The 18,713-nt window shown below is 37.2% G+C and overlaps 1 protein-coding gene across 2 annotated transcripts in view; it reads left to right on the plus strand.

Annotated features, from left to right (window-relative positions):
- Nucleotides 1-18,713, plus strand: part of EXOC4 (exocyst complex component 4) — an 804,198-nt gene that overhangs the window by 47,519 nt on the left and 737,966 nt on the right. For both annotated transcript variants that reach the window (XM_067747055.1, XM_067747056.1), the window contains exon 4: nt 7,647-7,831. In XM_067747055.1, coding sequence (XP_067603156.1) covers nt 7,647-7,831 — 185 coding nt within the window. The remainder of the gene's footprint in view (nt 1-7,646; nt 7,832-18,713) is intronic.

The following is an 18,713-nucleotide window of genomic DNA, read 5'->3' on the forward strand; positions in this document are numbered from 1 at the left end:
CGTGGGCCATGGCCGCTGAGCCTGCGCGTCCGGAGCCTGTGCTCTGCAACGGGAGAGGCCACAAAAGTGAGAGGCCCACGTACTGCAAAAAAAAAAAAAAAAAAAAAAAGGCTTTAAGGACAAGCAAAAGGTAAGAGAATTCAGCACTACCAAACCAGCTCTACAACAAATACTAAAGGAAATTCTCTAAGCGGGAAACACAAGAGAAGAAAAGGACCTACAAAAACAAACCCATAACAATTGAGAAAATGGTAATAGGAACATACATATTGATAATTACCTTGAACATGAATGGATTAAATGCTCCAACCAAAAGACACAGGCTTGCTGAATGGATACAAACAAGACCCATGTATATATGCTGTCTACAAGAGACCCACTTCAGACCTAGGGATACGTACAGACTGAAAGTGAGGGGATGGAAAAACATATTCCATGCAAATGGAAATCAAAAGAAAGCTGAAGTAGCAATACTTGTATCAGGTAAAATAGAGAATGTTACAAGAGACGAGGAAGGACACTACATAATGAGCAAGGGATCAATCCAAGAAGAAGAAATAACAATTATAAATATATATGCACCCAACATAGGAGCTCCTCGATACATAAGCCAACTGCTAACAGCTATAAAAGAGAAAATTGACAGTAACACAGTGCTAGTGGGGGACTTTAACACCTCACTTACACCAATGGACAGATCATCCAGACAGAAGATTAATAAGGACACACAAGCTTTAAATGACACAATAGACCAGATAGATTTAATTGATATTTATAGGACATTCCATCCCAAAACAGCAGATTACACTTTCTTCTCAAGTGTACATGAAACGTTTTCCAGGATAGATCATATCTTGGGTCACAAATTAAGCCTTCGTAAATTTAAGAAAATTGAAATCATATCAAGCATCTTTTCTGACCACAGTGCTATGAGATCAGAAATCAGTTACAGGGAAAACAAAACGTAAAACACACAAACACATGGAGCCTAAATAATACATTACTAAATAACCAAGAGATGACTGAAGAAATCAAAGAGGAAATCAAAAAATAACTAGAGACAAAGGACCATGAAAACACGACGATCCAAAACCTATGGGATGCAGCTAAAGCAGTTATAAGAGGGAAGTTTATAGCAATATAAGCCTACCTCAAGAAACAAGAAAAATCTCCAAAAAAACTAACCTTACACCTAAAGGAGCTAGAGGAAGAACAAACAAAACCCAAAGTTAGTAGAAGGAAAGAAATCCTAAAGGTAAGAGCAGAAATAAATGAAATAGAAACAAAGAAAACAATAGCAAAGATCAATAAAACTAAAAGCTGGTTCTTTGAGAATATAAACAAAATTGATAAACCATTAGCCAGACTCACCAAGAAAAAGAGGGTTAAGACTCAAATCAATAAAATCAGAAATGAAAAAGAAGTTACAACAGACACTGAAGAAATACAAAGCATCCTAAGAGACTACTACAAGCAACTCTATGCCAATAAAATGGACAACCTGGAAGAAATGGACAAATTCTTAGAAAGGTAGAACCATGCAAGACTGAACCAGGAAGAAATAGAAAATTTGAACAGACCAATCACAAGTAATGAAATTGAAACTGTGATTAAAAATCTTCCAACAAACGAAAGTCCAGGACCAGATGGCTTCACCTTAACACCCATTCTTCTCAAACTCTTCAAAAATTGCAGAGGAAGGAACACTCCCAAACTCATTCTATGAGGCCACCATCACCCTGATACCAAAACCAGACAAAGATACTACAAAGAAAGAAAATTACAGACCAATATCACTGATGAATATAGATGTAAAAATTCTCAACAAAATACGGGCAAACAGAATCCAACAACACATTAAAAGGATCATACACCATTATCAAGGGGGATTTATCCCAGCGATGCACGGATTCTTCAACATATGCAAATCAGTCAATGTGATACACCATATTAACAAATGGAAGAATAAAAACCATATGATCATCTTGATAGATGCAGAAAAAGCTTTTGACAAAATTCAATACCCATTTATGATAAAAACTCTCCAGAAAGTGGGCATAGAGGGAACCTGCTTCAACATAGTAAAGGCCGTATACGACAAACCCACAGCAAATATCATTCTCAATGGTGAAAAACTGAAAGCATTTCTTCCAAGATCAGGAACAAAACAAGGATGTCCGCTCTCACCACTCTTATTCAACAGTTTTGGAAGTCCTGGCCACAGCAGTCAGAAGAAAAAGAAACAAAAGGAAAAGAAATAGGAAAAGAAGAAGTAAAACTGTCACTGTTTGCAGATGACATGATACTATACATAGAGAATCCTGAAGATGCCACCAGAAAAGTATTAAAGGTAATCAATGAATTTGGTAAAGTTGCAGGATACAAAATTAATGCACAGAAATCTCTTGCATTCCTATACACTAACAATGAAAGATAAGAAGAGAAATTAAGGAAAAAATCCCATTCACCATTGCAACAAAAAGAATAAAATATCTAGGAATAAACCTGCGTAAGGAGGTAAAAGACCTGTACTCAGAAAACTGTAAGACACTGATGAGAGAAATCAAAGATGACACAAACAGATGGAGAGATGTAGCATGTTCTTGGATTGGAAGAATCAATATTGTGAAATGACTGTACCACTCAAAGCAATCTACAGATTCAGTGCAATCCCTATCAAATTACCAGTGGCATTTTTCACAGAACTAGAACAAAAAATTATAAAATTTCTGTGGAGACACAAACGACCCCGAATAGCCAAAGAAATCTTGAGGGGGGAAAAAACAGAGCTGGAGGAATCAGACTCCCTGACTTCAGACTATACTGCAAAGCTACAGTAATCAAGACAGTATGGTACTGGCACAAAAACAGAAATATAGATCAATGGAACAGGATAGAAAGCCCAGAGATAAACCCATGCACTTATGGTCAGCTAGTCTATGACAAAGGAGGCAAGGATATACAATGGTGAAAGCACCGAAGTCTCTTCAATAAGTGGTGGTGGGAAAACTTGACAGCTACATGTAAAAGAATGAAATTAGAACACTTCCTAACGCCATACAGAAAAGTAAACTCAAAATGGATCAGAGACCTAAATGTAAGACTGGACACTATAAAACTCTTAGAGGAAAACAGGAAGAACACTCTTTGGCATAAGTCACAGCAAGATCTTGTTTGGTCCACCTCCTAGAGTAATGGGAATAAAACCAAAAATAAACAAATGGGACCTAATGAAACTTAAAAGCTTTTGCAAAACAAAGGAAACTACAAACAAGACGAAAAGCAGACCCTCAAAATGGGAGAAAATATTTGCAAATGAATCAACAGAGAAAGGATTAATCTCCAAAATATATAAACAGCTCATACAGCTCAATATTAAAAAAAAAATCCCAATCAAAAAATGGGCAGAAGACCTAAATAGATGTTTCTCCAAGGAAGACAGATAGTTGGCCAAGAAGCACATGAAAAGCTGCTCAACATGACTAATTATTAGAGAAATGCAAATCAAAACAACAATGGGGTGTCACCTCACACCAGTTAGAAATGGGCATCATCAGAAAATGTACAAACAACAAATGCTGGAGAGCGTATGGAGAAAAGGGAGCCCTATTGCACTGTTGGTGGGAATGTAAATTGATACAGCCACTATGGAGAAAATAGTATGGAGGTTCCTTAAAAAACTAAAAATAGAATTACCATATGACCTAGCAATCCCACTCCTGGGCATATACCCAGAGAAAACCATAATTCAAAAAGACACATGCATCCAGTGTTCAGTGCAGTGCTAACACAATGGAATATTATTCAGCCATAAAAAGGAACAAAATTGGGTTATTTGTAGAGACGTGGTTGGATTTAGAGGCTGTCATACAGGGTGAAGTAAGTCAGAACGAGAAAAACAAATATCATATTTTAACGTATATATGTGGAACCTAGAAAAATGGTACAGATGAACCGGTTTGCAGGGCAGAAATAGAGACACAGATGTAGAGAACAAACGTATGGACACCAAGGGGGGAAGGTGGCAGGGGGTGTGGTGGTGGTGGGATGAATTGGGAGTTTGGGAGTGACATGTATACACTAATATGTATAAAATAGATAACTAGTTAGAATCTGCTGTATAAAAAAGTAAAATTCAAAAATTCAAAAAAAAAGAAATGGTGTGGCATACCTGAGAATTCTAGAAGGTCACAGTAGAGATCATTTGACACATGAATTCATCATATTTCGATCTGTGAGTAGATGTAAAGAGCATTTTCCAGTGAACAGTTCCACTGTATGTTGTCTGATCTTTCATCTGCCTCATCTGCCGTGTCTTGTCCTGTAATTTTAATATTTATTTGTGATAGTATTCATTGTTGTATGTCACATTTCTGAAACCGATTTTGATTATTTCTCAAAGAATTAATCTGTTGCCGTCCACTTTAATCCAGCTGCATCTCTTGAATTCCTGTTGATGTGTCATCGGTGTGTTATTTAAAAAGTGCTCTGCAGTCATTAAATTTAGAAAACAGTGAAATAATTTACAAAATGACCACTTCCCATACATTAAAGAAAAAAATGGTGGTATTTTTATCAGTAATTACGCACATTTCTAACTGTAGATGGATATTTAAGGATTTGTCCTCTATTAAAGGCTAAATGTTAGGAAATGCCTAGAAACCAGACCCCCCCCCAGTAAAACAGAATTAATCATCAGTCATGGTGGGATTGACTGCTGCCCCACCGAGTTTTCCTTATGTGTAAGCTTTATGGTACAAGCTACTTAAAACCACAGAAGATAAAGTTCAGGTTTTTAAACTGATGTTCTAGGGATGAAATATATGCATTGACAACTATTTTCTGCAAATTGTTTCGAGTACCACTAAGCAAGGTTAGAGTCAGGGAAGACAGTGGCCTTGCTTAGCTTGCATAATTACAGCTTTATAAATAGACTTTTAATTTGTGAAGGCCAGAAAATAAGGCACTGTATCTTCCTACAGAAATAGAGGCTATTTTCCTATTTGTGGTAAGGTTTTTAAATCTTTGAAGTTCTGAGACTACTCTTGATTGTATATATGGTAACTGTACTTGTATTTTCGGTCAAGAAAACATATTCAGAAAGTTTGTTTTCTACGTGATTAATAATAGTTCCATGATGGAAACAGCACTTTACTGAAAATGCTGCCTTAAAACATGTTGGAAACACCCTCCGAGGTTTCTTTATCCACATGGTAAATAGGTTCTGTTAAAAATAATGTGAGGAGCCCTCAGTATGTGCCAGGCACTGTGTTGCTAAGTGCTTTGCCTACATTTAAGAAAAATTAAGTGGCTTTGAAAGTTGACATCGTCGTATAGTTTTGTAATTGGAACATGAGCTGTTTGGGTTAAAAATCTTCATGCAAATTCTTACAAACAAATTGAGTGTGGACGTGCAGTGGGTGGTTTTTAAGCTTAAATATCTCAGCTGGATTTAATTACCTTGAGGGATAAGGCTACATGATGGGCCAGTGGTTTACCAAATTATTTTTCATTTTCTGAATCTTGATGTCACTAAAGGTTAATGCATCCTCTTTTCTCTGCTAGAGACCTGAGTTAAAATCCATTTTAGAGCACACGTGTAAATGAATTTGTTGTTGTTTTTCCTCCTTGGGGACACTTTGGTCATTTCGTGAGGCAGCCTTTCCATTTGGAATTGCCCGCAGCTTGCACCAGGCAGGGAGGCTCTCATAGCAGGGGCGGTCGCGATTCAGCCTGAAAATGAACTGGCAGGCTTCAGAGGGCAGAGCTGGCCCAGGGCCTGTCACTCTTTCATTCCTCGATTCTGTCTTGGTTAACTTAAGGAAACTTATTTGTTGCTGACATTTCATTATAGCACTTCACAAAACAAGTGATGTGTTTGTGGCTAAGCCATTGCATTTTCCTCCCCATCTCAGGCCGGTTTGTACTTGGCAGCTACAAAGCTTTCTGTGTTCACTGTCCGCACTCTCCTAAGTGACTGCATATACTGGGATAGATCTGTGATCAGCATTTTTGATCACTGATCTTTCATGAGTTCTATCATCTGTTGATTGTTTTTGTATAAATGCTTGATTTTTTAAGTAGTGTTATTAGTTATTGCCTTTATCTGTACAAATGAGGAACATTTAGATGTATAACCAACGCAGGGAATAGTCATTGCACGTTCATTCTTTCAGGGAGCTTGGCAGGGCTCTTTTCCCTGAGTTCAGCTTGTAGTCAACTCTTCTCCATTACTATTGTTATTATTACTACTACTACTGCTACTATCATTATTATTATTAGTCTTTGTGTTTCTCTCTTCTTTTTTTCTCCCAAGGAATAGTACCTCTTCACTTTTTTTTTTCTTTAAGAAAAATATGTAAGGTCTTTATACATAGAAAGACATAAATAAAATTTTATGTACATGTTTAAATGGGATTATATAATACATACTGTCTTTTTTTCCCCTTTGCAATTCTCACTTTGGTTTCAAAGTGAATTATTCCAAATTCCCTGAATCCCTCGTCTTGTCCATTTGTTGTAGGTATTCCTACACCATTTTTATTCATTCAATCCTTTGTGTCTTAAAATCTCCCAAATTGCACTTTATGCCAAGAGACTCTCCCTTCTCATAGTTTATCTTCTGTTCACCTTTCAAATCCCGTTTCTTCTATCAGACTGAGTCAGTCCAAGGAGAGGTGATGACTGCTGTTGTCTGCTTGTAACATTCATGTAAAAATGCATTTTCCTTTGTGTGTATGTGAATATGAGAAAGAGCTAGAGATGACTGTAAATACACTTGTAGACTTAGGCTTACCAAGCTCTGATTCATGATGGCCATGAGAATTATTAAGAAAATTATAAAGTGTGCTTTTATTGAGTCTTAGTCATAAGAGACTAAGTTTGACTAAAAGTTGATCTAAATCATTAGTATGTGGACATCTTGTGAGGATATAAACATTATAATTATTTCAGTAGGAGGTCGTTTTACTTGTGTCCATGGATAGGCAATGTGTGTGGGAATAAATAGTATGTACAGCTTTGCTGAGGTGCTTTAGATGCCTTCATGTTTACCATGATTGTTTTCTTCAGCATTATCTGTCTCCAGTGTTAAACCCTTCAAGAGTAGAACTAGGCCTATCCACATTACACTGAAAGTCTGAAGTATGCTGATAAAGTTCTCAAACTCTTTTGACAGTATCTTTTATTTTTATTTTTTAAAAATTTATTTATTTATTTATTTTTGGCTGCGTTGGGTCTTCGCTGCTGTGTGCGGGCTCTCTCTAGTTGCGGCGAGCTGGAGCTACTCTTCGTTACGGTGCGCGGGCTTCTCATTGCGGTGGCTTCTCTTGTTGCAGAGCACGGGCTCTAGGGCGCATGGGGTTCAGTAGCTGTGGTGCGTGAGCTCAGTAGTTGTGGCTTGCGGGCTCTAGAGCCCAGGCTCGGTAGTTGTGGCGCATGGGCTTAGTTGCTCCGCGGCATGTGGGATCTTCCAGGACCAGGGATCAAACTCGTGTCCCCTGCATTGGCAGGCGGATTCTTAACCACTGGACCACTGGGGAAGTCCCGACAGTATCTTTTAAAAGATAGCCTTTCTTATTTATAATATTACTAGATTATTTCATTGTCTTAATCTTTTTTTTTTTTTTTTTTTTTGCCGTTTTCAGGTGTCTGCAGTCGAGTCTTTGGAGGGTCCCCTGCTCCAGGTGGAAGGACTGAGTGACCTTAGGCTGGAGCTTCACAGCAAGAAGATGAACCTCCACTTAGTTCTCATAGACGAGCTGCATCGGCACCTGTACATCAAATCCACTAGCCGAGTTGTGCAGCAGAACAAGGAAAAAGGCAGGATGAGGTTGGTTAAAGAGGCTCTTTGCCACAGTGTCTTGTGGCCATGTAGAATTTTAAGGAATATTATTTGTTTCCCACAATACTGTTATAGTTTATTTTACTTCTCTTTTTAACATACTGTCTCTGAAAATGTAAGATAGTTTTATGATACCAAATACTCCACATTCTGGAGGCTGACATTCAAAGTTTGTTCATTCCCTCACTGCACATTTCTTGTGGTCCTTTTATGTAAAGATACATAAGAAACATTTACTGTGGGTCTGTAAGTGGATCAGAGAGACCTCTGGCATATCTCAGAAGGAAGAGAAAATAAATCCTTAAATTGTATAGTGAAGTCCGCCTAATTGAGAAATATAGGTGTATGAATATGAAGTTAGAAGACTCTTTGTTACTTAGGGCTGTGTTCAGCTTTGGACAGTCCTCTTTCTGGAGTAGTTTAGGGAAGGTTTAGAGAGAGCATTTTTTTTTTTTTTTTTTTTTATGCCTGGGCTCATTGTAGCACAGTCCTGTGTTGAAGGGCCTGGGTGGACTCAGGACATTTATTAGGTTAGGAGAAACCTGGTAGGGAATAAGACCAGATGGTAAGACAGTAGAACGTTGGCGTTATTAACATGTATCAGATAGCTGTGCACATCATATGTCCTTCCAACATTCCTTTAAAATAGCCATAAGATTCTTCAGAGGGCAGTTGAGCACTATATGCTGTTGATACTTTTTCATCAGGCTATAGATGAGAGGAGCACTGGAAGCAGTGCATGCTGGGAGTGAAGTCTATAAAATCCTATTCTGTTCAAACCAGAATTTCCAACTTTGTGTGTGATGCTTCAGTCTAGTCAGAGAAAGAAGTTTGCATCTCTTCTCTGCAGATGGGCACTAGAAAAACTTAGGCACACAAATTGAGCTAAGGGTTATGTACCTTAGACTTAACTTCAGCACTGCATCTGAATACAATCTTGTTGGAGAGTAAAGTGGTAGATGGGAGCTGTGCTAAGGAAATAGCTTCCAGAGTGTCTGGTGGTAAATAGTAGATCTAAATAGATTTCTACCCGTGCAAGGATTAAAAACAAACAGAATAACCCCACTCCCTTATAAGCCCAAGGGAAAAATACTTATTTTCCCTTATGCTGTAGAATAAGCATTAGGGAAAAAGCATTAAGTTGAGGTCTCAAAGAAGAGCATTTATTTGAAGAAAAAGATTTATAAAGCAAAATAGCAGAAGTTTAGGAGACTTAAGCTCAAGTTTCTCAAAAGATGCAAGATGATGTAGTAGGTTTAGAATTTTGCTAAAAATTATCAGCCTTTCCCCTCCAGTTGAGTGGGAGGAGTGTATTTCCTTCTCTTTGATTTTTGGGCTCTTGCTGTTGCTGATTGTTAGCATGTAACATGAGGAGCTTGAAATTTGCTTGTGCCAGGGAGCATGCCCTGTCATGCCTCTGCCATTGCCATGATGGCGCTGGTCCCAGGAGGAGGAGGAGAGACATGTGAAATCGAGCCATGTTCAGCTGAGCTGCCTAGCCTGAATCAGCCAGTCACAAAAATATGTGCTTATTGTTGAACATGACTGCGATTCTGTGGTTGTATGTAGCAAGCATATAGTTTCTATGAAATGATAATGGGGAGCTATATGAATGGGATTGGGAGAAATGCAAAAAGAACTGGCTACAACAGGAACAAAATGTAAGGAAAAACCAAAATGATAATAGGGAAATTAAGTCTTTCTTAAAACATTAGAAGAATTAAATCAGTGATATGAGGGAAAACTTTTCTTATCGTGAAGAAGAAAAACGCAAGATGATAGAAGAAAGATAATGTGAAATGTGGAGAATAGTGATCAATCAAATGATTTTAGGCATTCTACAGAATGACACTAAAATGATAGTGTTATAGGTTGAATTGTGTCCCCTTAAAATTCATGTATTGAGGTCCTAACTCCCAGTACCTAACTGTGACTAAATTTGGAGATAGGGTCTTTCAATAGGTAAATAAGTTAAAATGAGGTCATTAGCATGGCCCTAATTCAATATGACTGGTGTCCATATAAGAAGAGGAAATTTGGACACACACTTCCGAAGAGGGAAGACCATGTGAAGACACAGTGATAAGACAGCCGTCTACAAACGTAGGAGAGAGGCCTCAGGAGAAACCAACTCTGCCAACAGCTTGAGCCTCCAGAACTGTGAGAAAAGAAATTTCTGTTGTTTAAGCTACCCAGTCTGTGGTACTTTGTCATGGCAGCCCTAGCAGACTAATACAGACAGAAATAGTAGCAATAATTATAGTGTAAAGAAAGAAACTTAAACAGAAAAAAAGACCTTGGTCTGCAAATCAAAAGGATTCAAGGTAAACTTAGTGAAAAACTTACTCTTAGATATGATCATGAAGTTTTTTATGAATTTCAAAAACAAATACTGTAAGCACCAAGGAGAAAAATTATGTTACCTGCCCTGACAGATATAGTTATTTGCCCACCAATATCCATTCTCTCCTTTTTTTTTTTTAGATTTATTTAATTCCTTTCTTTCTCTTTTTCTTTTTCTGTGTCGGGTCTTAGTTGTGGCAAGCATGATCTTTGTTGAGGCAAGTGGGATCTTTCCCTGCAGTGTGGGTTCTTTGTTGTGGCACGCAGGCTTTCTCACTAGTTGTGGCATGTGGGTTTTCTGTCTCTAGTTTGCGGCACATGGGCTCTCTTGTTGAGGTGCGTGAGCTCAGTAGTTGTGGCGCGCGGGCTTAGTTGCCCCGTGGCATGTGGGATCTTAGTTCCCCAGCCAGGGATGGAACCTGTGTCCCCTGCATTGGAAGGCGGATTCTTTACCACTGGACCACCAGGGAAGTCTCTCTCCTTCATTTTTAATGACAACTCTTGTTTTGTTCGTGGTGGCCATATGTCCAGCTAAAAGGCTACATTTTCCATCCTCCTGTGTAGCTAAAGGTGATTCGTGAGACTTCTGCTTGCAAGCTGTTGAATCAGGGCTCACAGGAAAATTATTTACAGGTACCATCTAAACTGGTATGGTCACTCTTTTACTCTTCACTTGCCTTCCTTTACTTTCTGTCGAGGGCATGGATTGATGCCATCGTCTTGGACACTAGTGACCTTGAGGATGAAAGCCAAATCGTAAACTTTTTAATGACATGGGGCCTCCATTATGGCTCTGAATGGGTTTGTATCTTTTATACGGGAAAAAGGAAGTCCTTTTGTTTTACTCAGGCCACGGCTATTTGGGTCTTCTGTTTTATATAGTTAAACTTAGTCCTGATAAACAGAAAGGAGTAAAAATCAGGTTCACTGGGATTTGCTGAACATGAAATGCAAGAAGACAGCAGAGCAAAGTCTACAAAGCGTTGAATGGGAAAGAATTGGGACCAAAGATTTCTATACCCAGCCAAGTGGACATAGGCAACACAGAGACAAAACAGATATAAATTAACACAAAATGAAAAGCTAGTGTTCTTTTTCTGAGAAAAATACTCAAAAATGAACTATAAGATGTAAACCAAAATCAGCAACTTGAGAACAATAAAGTTGTAGGTGGTTTGAAACTGCTGCCAGGACTGACTGCACAGCATTAAATATGTAAATTTGCGTATAAATAACTGAAAAATATTTTTGTAAGATCAAAAATATAAGCTGAAAACTATTTTTGAAAAAGAAGGTCTATGTGGTTGAAGAATACTCTATAATAGTAAACAGGATTAGATACCTAGTGGGAAGCAACTGCATAGCACAGGGAGATCAGCTCAGTGCTTTGTGACCACCTAGAGGGGTGGGATAGGGAGTGTGGGAGGGAGATGCAAGAGGGAGGAGATATTGGAATATATGTATATGAATAGCTGATTCACTTTGTTATAAAGCAGAAACTAACACACCATTGTAAAGCAATTATACTCCAATAAAGATGTTAAAAAAATAGTAAACAGGATTTATATCACCACATTAAGTTAGTAGAGACTGGGAAATTTGGATAAGCAGGAGATGCAAAGGAGTGCTGAATTCTTAAGATGTCAGAAGTTTTGGATATTAATAATTAGAGAAAATGTTTAATTCATTTAATTTTGTGTTTATTAACCTAGATATGTATATTTAAAGATTTTTATATTGAAAAGTCACTAGAGAAGACAGAATCAAATAAAACATAATTTTTATTACAAAGGATGATGTTTTAGCCAGCATTCTTGATAGCAAATAGCAGACATCAGTCCTCGTAATAAAACAAGGAAAGAAATTTAGTGGAAAGTTATCAAGTAGGTCACAGAATCTAAGGAAAGGAAGTCTATATAATCAGGCTCTAAAACCCTGGAGGGACCAAGGGAGTTGCAGCAGCTGAGCGTACATCATAGATAAGCCATAGGAAGGGTCTGGTTGGGTTGCTGCATTATGCCTACAATTGCTGGATTTTTAACTCAAGTGAATGATCTCTAAATGTTGCTGCATCTTGCCTTTATTTCTTCAAGATTCAAAGTCTTGGCTGGAAGCATCCAATTCTTTGAGCTTGAGACATGTCAACTTGTATAGTAGGAAGAAGGGCCAGGCCCTCTTCCCTTTTTGCTTTGACCCAGACCATGGAGAGTGTCTCCAAATACAAAGACTGTTCCAATTGTTGGTATCCAAAAACAAACACAGAAACACAGATTTCTACTGAAGGAGAAAACAAAAGAAGTCACGTGAAGGCACTTAATACATATAAAGTAGAACAGATATTTTTGAAGTAGAAGTGGGAAACTAGTAGAATTGATAAAAGAAGGATACATGCCTGTATGGAAAAAATAAAAATGGTTTTTGGAGGCTGTGAAACAAAACCCGAATAAATGGGGAGACTTTCCATGTTCTTAGCTCATAAAGATGTTAAGTCCCAGTTAAATCTCAGTTGAGATTTTTGGAACTGTCAAATCTGTAGTTCACATGGAAGAATAAATGTATAAGGATTGTTTAAAAAAAAATTGAGAAGGGAGATTATAAGGCATTTCCTTATCTAATATTAAAGTATATTATAAAGCTACTTTAATCAAAACAGTACAGACATGCAAACACAAAATCAGATTGTTGGAAGGAAATAGAATTTAGAAACAGACCCCAGGATATATGAAACTTCAATATTTTAAAACAGTAGTTCAGTTCAGTGAAGTGAATGAAGGCTATTTAGTAATTTGTGTTGATACAATCAGCTGTGTGAAGAAAAGAAATTTAGCTGCCTACCTGTTATTATGTACAAAAAATTCTAACTTGGTTTAAAAAAATCACATGATGCAACTTTATTAGCATTAGGAAAAAATAGGAGAATATGTATGTGGGAGGCTTTCTAGGTCCACATCCTACAAAAATAGTACCATTTCATAAAAATACATGTAACAGGATGTTGACTGGAACATTTTGGGCAGAACAACAAAAATACACAAGCCCAATATTCAAGAGGACTATGGTTAAATGAATTATGGTGTATCCATGCTGTGTAATACTAGACATTAAAACGAATGAGAAAGATTTCTTAGTGCTGATAGGAAAAGATTTCCAAGGTGTATTCTTGGGTTCAAAAACGCCAGGTGAAAAACAGCATGTATGTTATGAATCTATTTGTGTAAGAATTGAAAGAATATATACTTAAATATATATCCTTTATATATAGATGTAAAAATTTGTGTGTGTGTAAATGATTTCTTAGAAGGATAATGCTGAAAAACAATGATAAAAGTAATTACCTATGGGAAATGGAAATGGGGTGGCAGGGAATAGAAAAGAAGGACTTATTTCATACCTGCTGCACTGGGAATGTATTCACCGGAGCATGTATTATTACTTTAATAATAATACTATTGATAATACATTTTAAAAAAGATTATTTATTTTTGGCTGTGTTGCGTCTTCGTTTCTGTGCGAGGACTTTCTCTAGTTGTGGCAAGTGGGGGGCCACTCCTCATCGTGGTGTGCGGGCCTCACTGTCGTGGCCTCTCTTGTTGCGGAGCACAGGCTCCAGACGTGCAGGCTCAGTAATTGTGGCTCATGGGCCTAGTTGCTCCGCAGCATGTGGGATCCTCCCAGACCAGGGCCCGAACCCGCGTCTCCTGCATTAGCAGGCAGACTCCCAACCACTGTGCCACCAGGGAAGCCCTGATAATACTTTTGAAGATAACTTTTAATGAAATGGCAACATGTTTACTGTTAAAAGGAAAACCTAGGGTTTAATATTCTATACAGGGTGATCCAAAGAATGTTGAAAATCATGTGTACATTTTTGTGTGTATGCATGAGTAGGGGTGTGTGTGTGTGTGTGCGTGTGTGTGTGTGTAGGGATGGACAGACTCCTTTCTGTTAAATGTTTTGAAAGACATTATACTATAATTAGATTATTTTCATTTTCTTTATATTTTCAAAAAAGAACATTTAATACCTTTATAAGCAGATAAAATCAATAAAAAATTATTTTAAAAAAGGTTAATCCTTTTACTTGTTGCATGCATCCTGGTTTAATACTTGATCACCCCATTGTATTTCTTGCTCCCTAACTAATTTTTTCTTTTTATGTATGTCTGTTTTCTTTTTGTTATCTTTCAGTGCTTCCCCTCGCCTTCCTGCTTTGCTTAGGTTTTAGCTTCACCTTATCTTGTATTGCATGTCTTCCCTCTTGGTTTATCATTTGAGACCATGACTGTTTTTGACTTTTCTACCCTCTGAATCATTATTCTTTCTGTACGTTCAGGCAGATCTTAGAACTATAGAGAATTACTGTGCCAGACATTCCTGATTCATTATTCTGTTACATTTTCTTACGAAGGGCATATTATATTTGACAGACACTTCTCAGCTGAGTTTGATTTGACAAACTATGAGCACTTGCTCTTTGACAGGTCCTGTGCCAGCTTTTGGGGTTATAGGGTGAATATATTAGTTATTAGATTTACAACTTAAAGTTCAACTCACCTCTGTTAAGTTTCAGTTTGACTAAAGTCAACCAAATGACCTGCTGCTGTGAATTTTGGGCAGAGTTGGACATATTTATTATTAAGTGAAGGAATAGAAATAAGTTATAATTAAAATGCAAATATTTAATAAGCTGTTAGCACTTCTAACCCTTCTTAAAAAAAAAAAACTTCATGGCCTGAAATACTGAAATCAGACACATTTTGAAGTAGATCCTTACTAGTTGGATGAGTGTTGAATGGTCAGAAAGTCCTAGGAGTTACGGTGGTGGGGGGTTGTTTTTGGTATGGTTAAATTTGCTTTATAGTTTTCCTGTCTGCCACCATGTGGTTATTAAATAGCAAACCACTCAATTACAAGATACAATTACTGATTTTGGGGACCTGTCTTATACTGGGAAGGATTTTATGTGCATCACCTGTCTTTTTCAACTCGGCTGTGAATGATTCTGAAAGGATTTAAAATAAAAATTTGTAATCATAGATCTTTAAGAAGAAAAATAATTTCTATCAGTATTTCTTTGAAATAAAGCTGTTCAGAGGATTCGTACTAATTAGAAACTCAAAGAACAATCTAATATTTTTTTGTGGTAACATTGGTTTATACATTGTATTCAATATAAGTTTCACGTGTGCAACATTATCTTTTGACTTCTGTATACACTACAGCCTACAGCGTGCTCACCACCAAAAAATTATTATCCATCACCCTTCAGTTGACCCACTTTATCTCTTCCGCCCTCCTCCCATTCCTCTTCCCCCTGGTAACCACTACTCTGTTCTCTGTATTAGTGTTATTTGTTTTGTTCTGGTTTGCTCATTTATTTTGTTTGTGTTTGGTTTTTATATTCCATACATGAGTGAAATCCTAGAGTTGTCTTTTTTTGTTTTATTTATTTCACTTATTCTAATGCCCTCAATGTCCATCCATACTGTTGCAAATGAGGAAGACTTCATATTTTTTATGGCTGAGTAGTATTCCTGTGTGTGTGTGTGTGTGTGTGTGTGTGTGTGTGTGTGTGTGTGTGTGTGTGTATCACATCTTCTTTATCCATTTATCTGTTGATGGGCACTGAGGTTGTTTCCGTATCTTGACCACTGTAAATAGTGCTGCTATGAACATAGGATGCATGTATCTTTTCGAATTAGTGTTTTTGTATTCTTCGGATAAATACTCAGAAGTGGAGTAGCTGGGTCATATGGTAATTCTAGTTTTAATTTTTCCAGGAATCTCCGTACTTCTTTCTGTAGTGGTGCACCAATTTACATTCCCACTAACAGTGTATGAGGGTTCCCTTTTTTCCACATTTTCTCCAAATTTGTTATTTCTTTCCTTTTAAGAACAATCTAGTTTTGATTTTATTTTATTTTTCTCAAAAATACTTCCTCTGAGAGATTCAAAACCCTTTGAAGGTATTAATTAATACTTCTCAACTTTATTTCTGATGTATGTATTTCTTTATTTCAACTTTTCTCTCTTCTGAAATGGAAACTAAGATATGTGATATTCTATAGTAGCAGGTACCTTTCTGTTGAGTTTCACGTCTGAGGTAACTACATGAGTGGGTGTGCCCCCTGTTTCTTGAACTCTTGAGACTAAGTCCTTCCATAAAAGAACAAGAGAAAAACCAGAAGTCATTTCCAGAGTTACTTGCCTTTGGGTTAGTGTTCACAAAGGAGAAAATTGAAGCCCAAGGGAAAATTTTAGAAAGAGAAAAGAGTCTATGCAAATAGTTTTACAGTAAATTGACTTTCTAAGAGTTTATTGATGGAGTTTGAGGGCCCTTCTGGCTCTGATAATAAAGTCAGCAGGTTATGTTTTTTCAGAGTTAAAATGGCAGGCCATTTATCACCCTATATTTAACTGAAATACATGTTTAGGTTGAAACTGAGAAAATGATTGTAGGTTTTAATCTAAAGTGAATCATGTGCACATCTGTATTTATAGAAGTGGGTATTATACTTACAGATATACATAGCACTGTGCACACACGTCTGTACTAACTGCTGCCTCATTTACAGCCTTGGTGGGCAGTACTCCAGCTATGTACCTGAATTTCCTGCTAATGGATACCTTCATTTATTAATGCTTTAAAAATAACTCCTCCACTTCTGTTATGGATATATTTATTAAATTTATCAAATCTTTTTTCTATCATGTAAAATTAAAATTAACTTCTTCCTAATTATTCAGTAACAGCACTGTAAACATCGGTGGTTATCCTTTGTCTCTTTGGGCATGTGTATCCAGAGGCTGGGGAGATGTGTAGAGCTAGTTTTCCACCTGTGAGTAAAATGCAGGTAGAAGAAGGAGAGGTGGCTGAGGAGAAAAATGAGAATACAACAGTAGTCAGTATAGAAGAGATGAACGGGTAAATATGATCAAATTGATTTTATGATTAGACTATTGTAGCCAGTCAGTGGATTTGAAGGCTCTTTTGGGTTTTCTTAAGATAGTGTAGGCAAATAGGAACTTACAGCTTTGTATTGGAGGAATAGAGTCACTGGAACTGTGTCAGTTCAGATCCTGGGAAATGCTATTGCTGTTACTTTTATGTCTCATTCCTCACTTGAGGTTTCGCGTTAGTCTGCAAATGATTCCATCACTTGGAAATGCATGAAGTTGGGTATAGCTCATATCTTACTCATACTTGGATGCTCAGCACTGAGTGAAGTGCCAAGCACATAACAGAGGCTGAGACTTGTTTGAGTAATGCTTCCCCCTTCCCTGTAGTAAGTGAAAAGGGAGAAGCTAATGACTGCCATAGTTAACCTCCGGGCCTAGGACAGTGGCTGTAAACATTAACACTAGATAAAAATAACACCTTGAAAGATAATTTTGCCTTTTAACCTAAAGTTTGTTTTTCAAAGTTTTCTGAAACATGTTTTTTTTTTTTTTTTAATTAGCTTAGAAATATACATGTACCTTGCATGTGGAAGTTTCAAAGGAGTGGTGGGAGGGAGATGGGGATATATCACTTAGGGGGTCAATGTTCAAACTTCCACACGTTTTTTTCTCCCATTTGGGGGAAGGTTTCTTGAAGGTGTAGTCTTGTTCCTGCTCCCCTCTGTCTGCCCTCCCTTTACAGCCCACTTTGAGAATCACTTCCGTGGTAGCCATTCTTACTGGTGATGTTATTGGGACTGGAAGGAGGTGAGAACTATGGCTTTGACCTGTCTATCCTTGGAACATGAGTTCGAGAAGCCTTTCTGTTAGAGATGCAATGTGATTAGATGATTCAGTTTCTTCAGGGTAGGGCACAGGTGTTATTTGCCTTGGCACTGCCTACATTCTTGGACTTAACAGATGCCTGTAAATGGGAATTATCTTGAAAATTGGTTTTTTATAGTCTTTGTGTCATTTAAAGCTAATGTGTTTATTTTGGAGACTCCAAAGTTAATTATTAAGATGAGTTGCTAGGCCTTTTTGGAAAAGGTGAAATGGGTAATCAAATACTGAATTAACCTGTTTGTGATTCCTTAAATCATCTTTTATAAACCTGATTCTCAACTTGATGAAATTTATGAATCTTTTTTTTAAAGGAAACTAAGTGCAGTGAACTCCCAGTATATGTCAAAAAAAAAAAAAAAAAAGAAAGGTCCAGCTTGAAAGACACAAGTTAATCTAGGCTTAACTTTCATTCAGTTATCATGGTAAGGTGTTATTTGATCTTTCTTTGCTGATAAAATAATTTTAATATAGAAACAAAGGGGGTAATGAAGCGTGTGGCAGAATTTGGTTATAAGGTGGTCATCAGATGATCAGAATATACTTAAACTATTTTTTTAACCTAGTATTGTAATAAAAAGTTAAAATGTAAATATTGATATTTGGAATCCTTCAAATACATTTTTATTCCCCTGTCTGTGACCAACACTTTACTTGAAGTAGACTTGAGATATTTGAAGTCAGAGTATAAAGAGGGTTCATGACAAAAGGAAAGCAATAAAGGATGGGCATGTTTTTGGACTTA

Source organism: Pseudorca crassidens, chromosome 8, assembly GCF_039906515.1.
Source record: "Pseudorca crassidens isolate mPseCra1 chromosome 8, mPseCra1.hap1, whole genome shotgun sequence".
NCBI lineage: Eukaryota > Metazoa > Chordata > Mammalia > Artiodactyla > Delphinidae > Pseudorca > Pseudorca crassidens.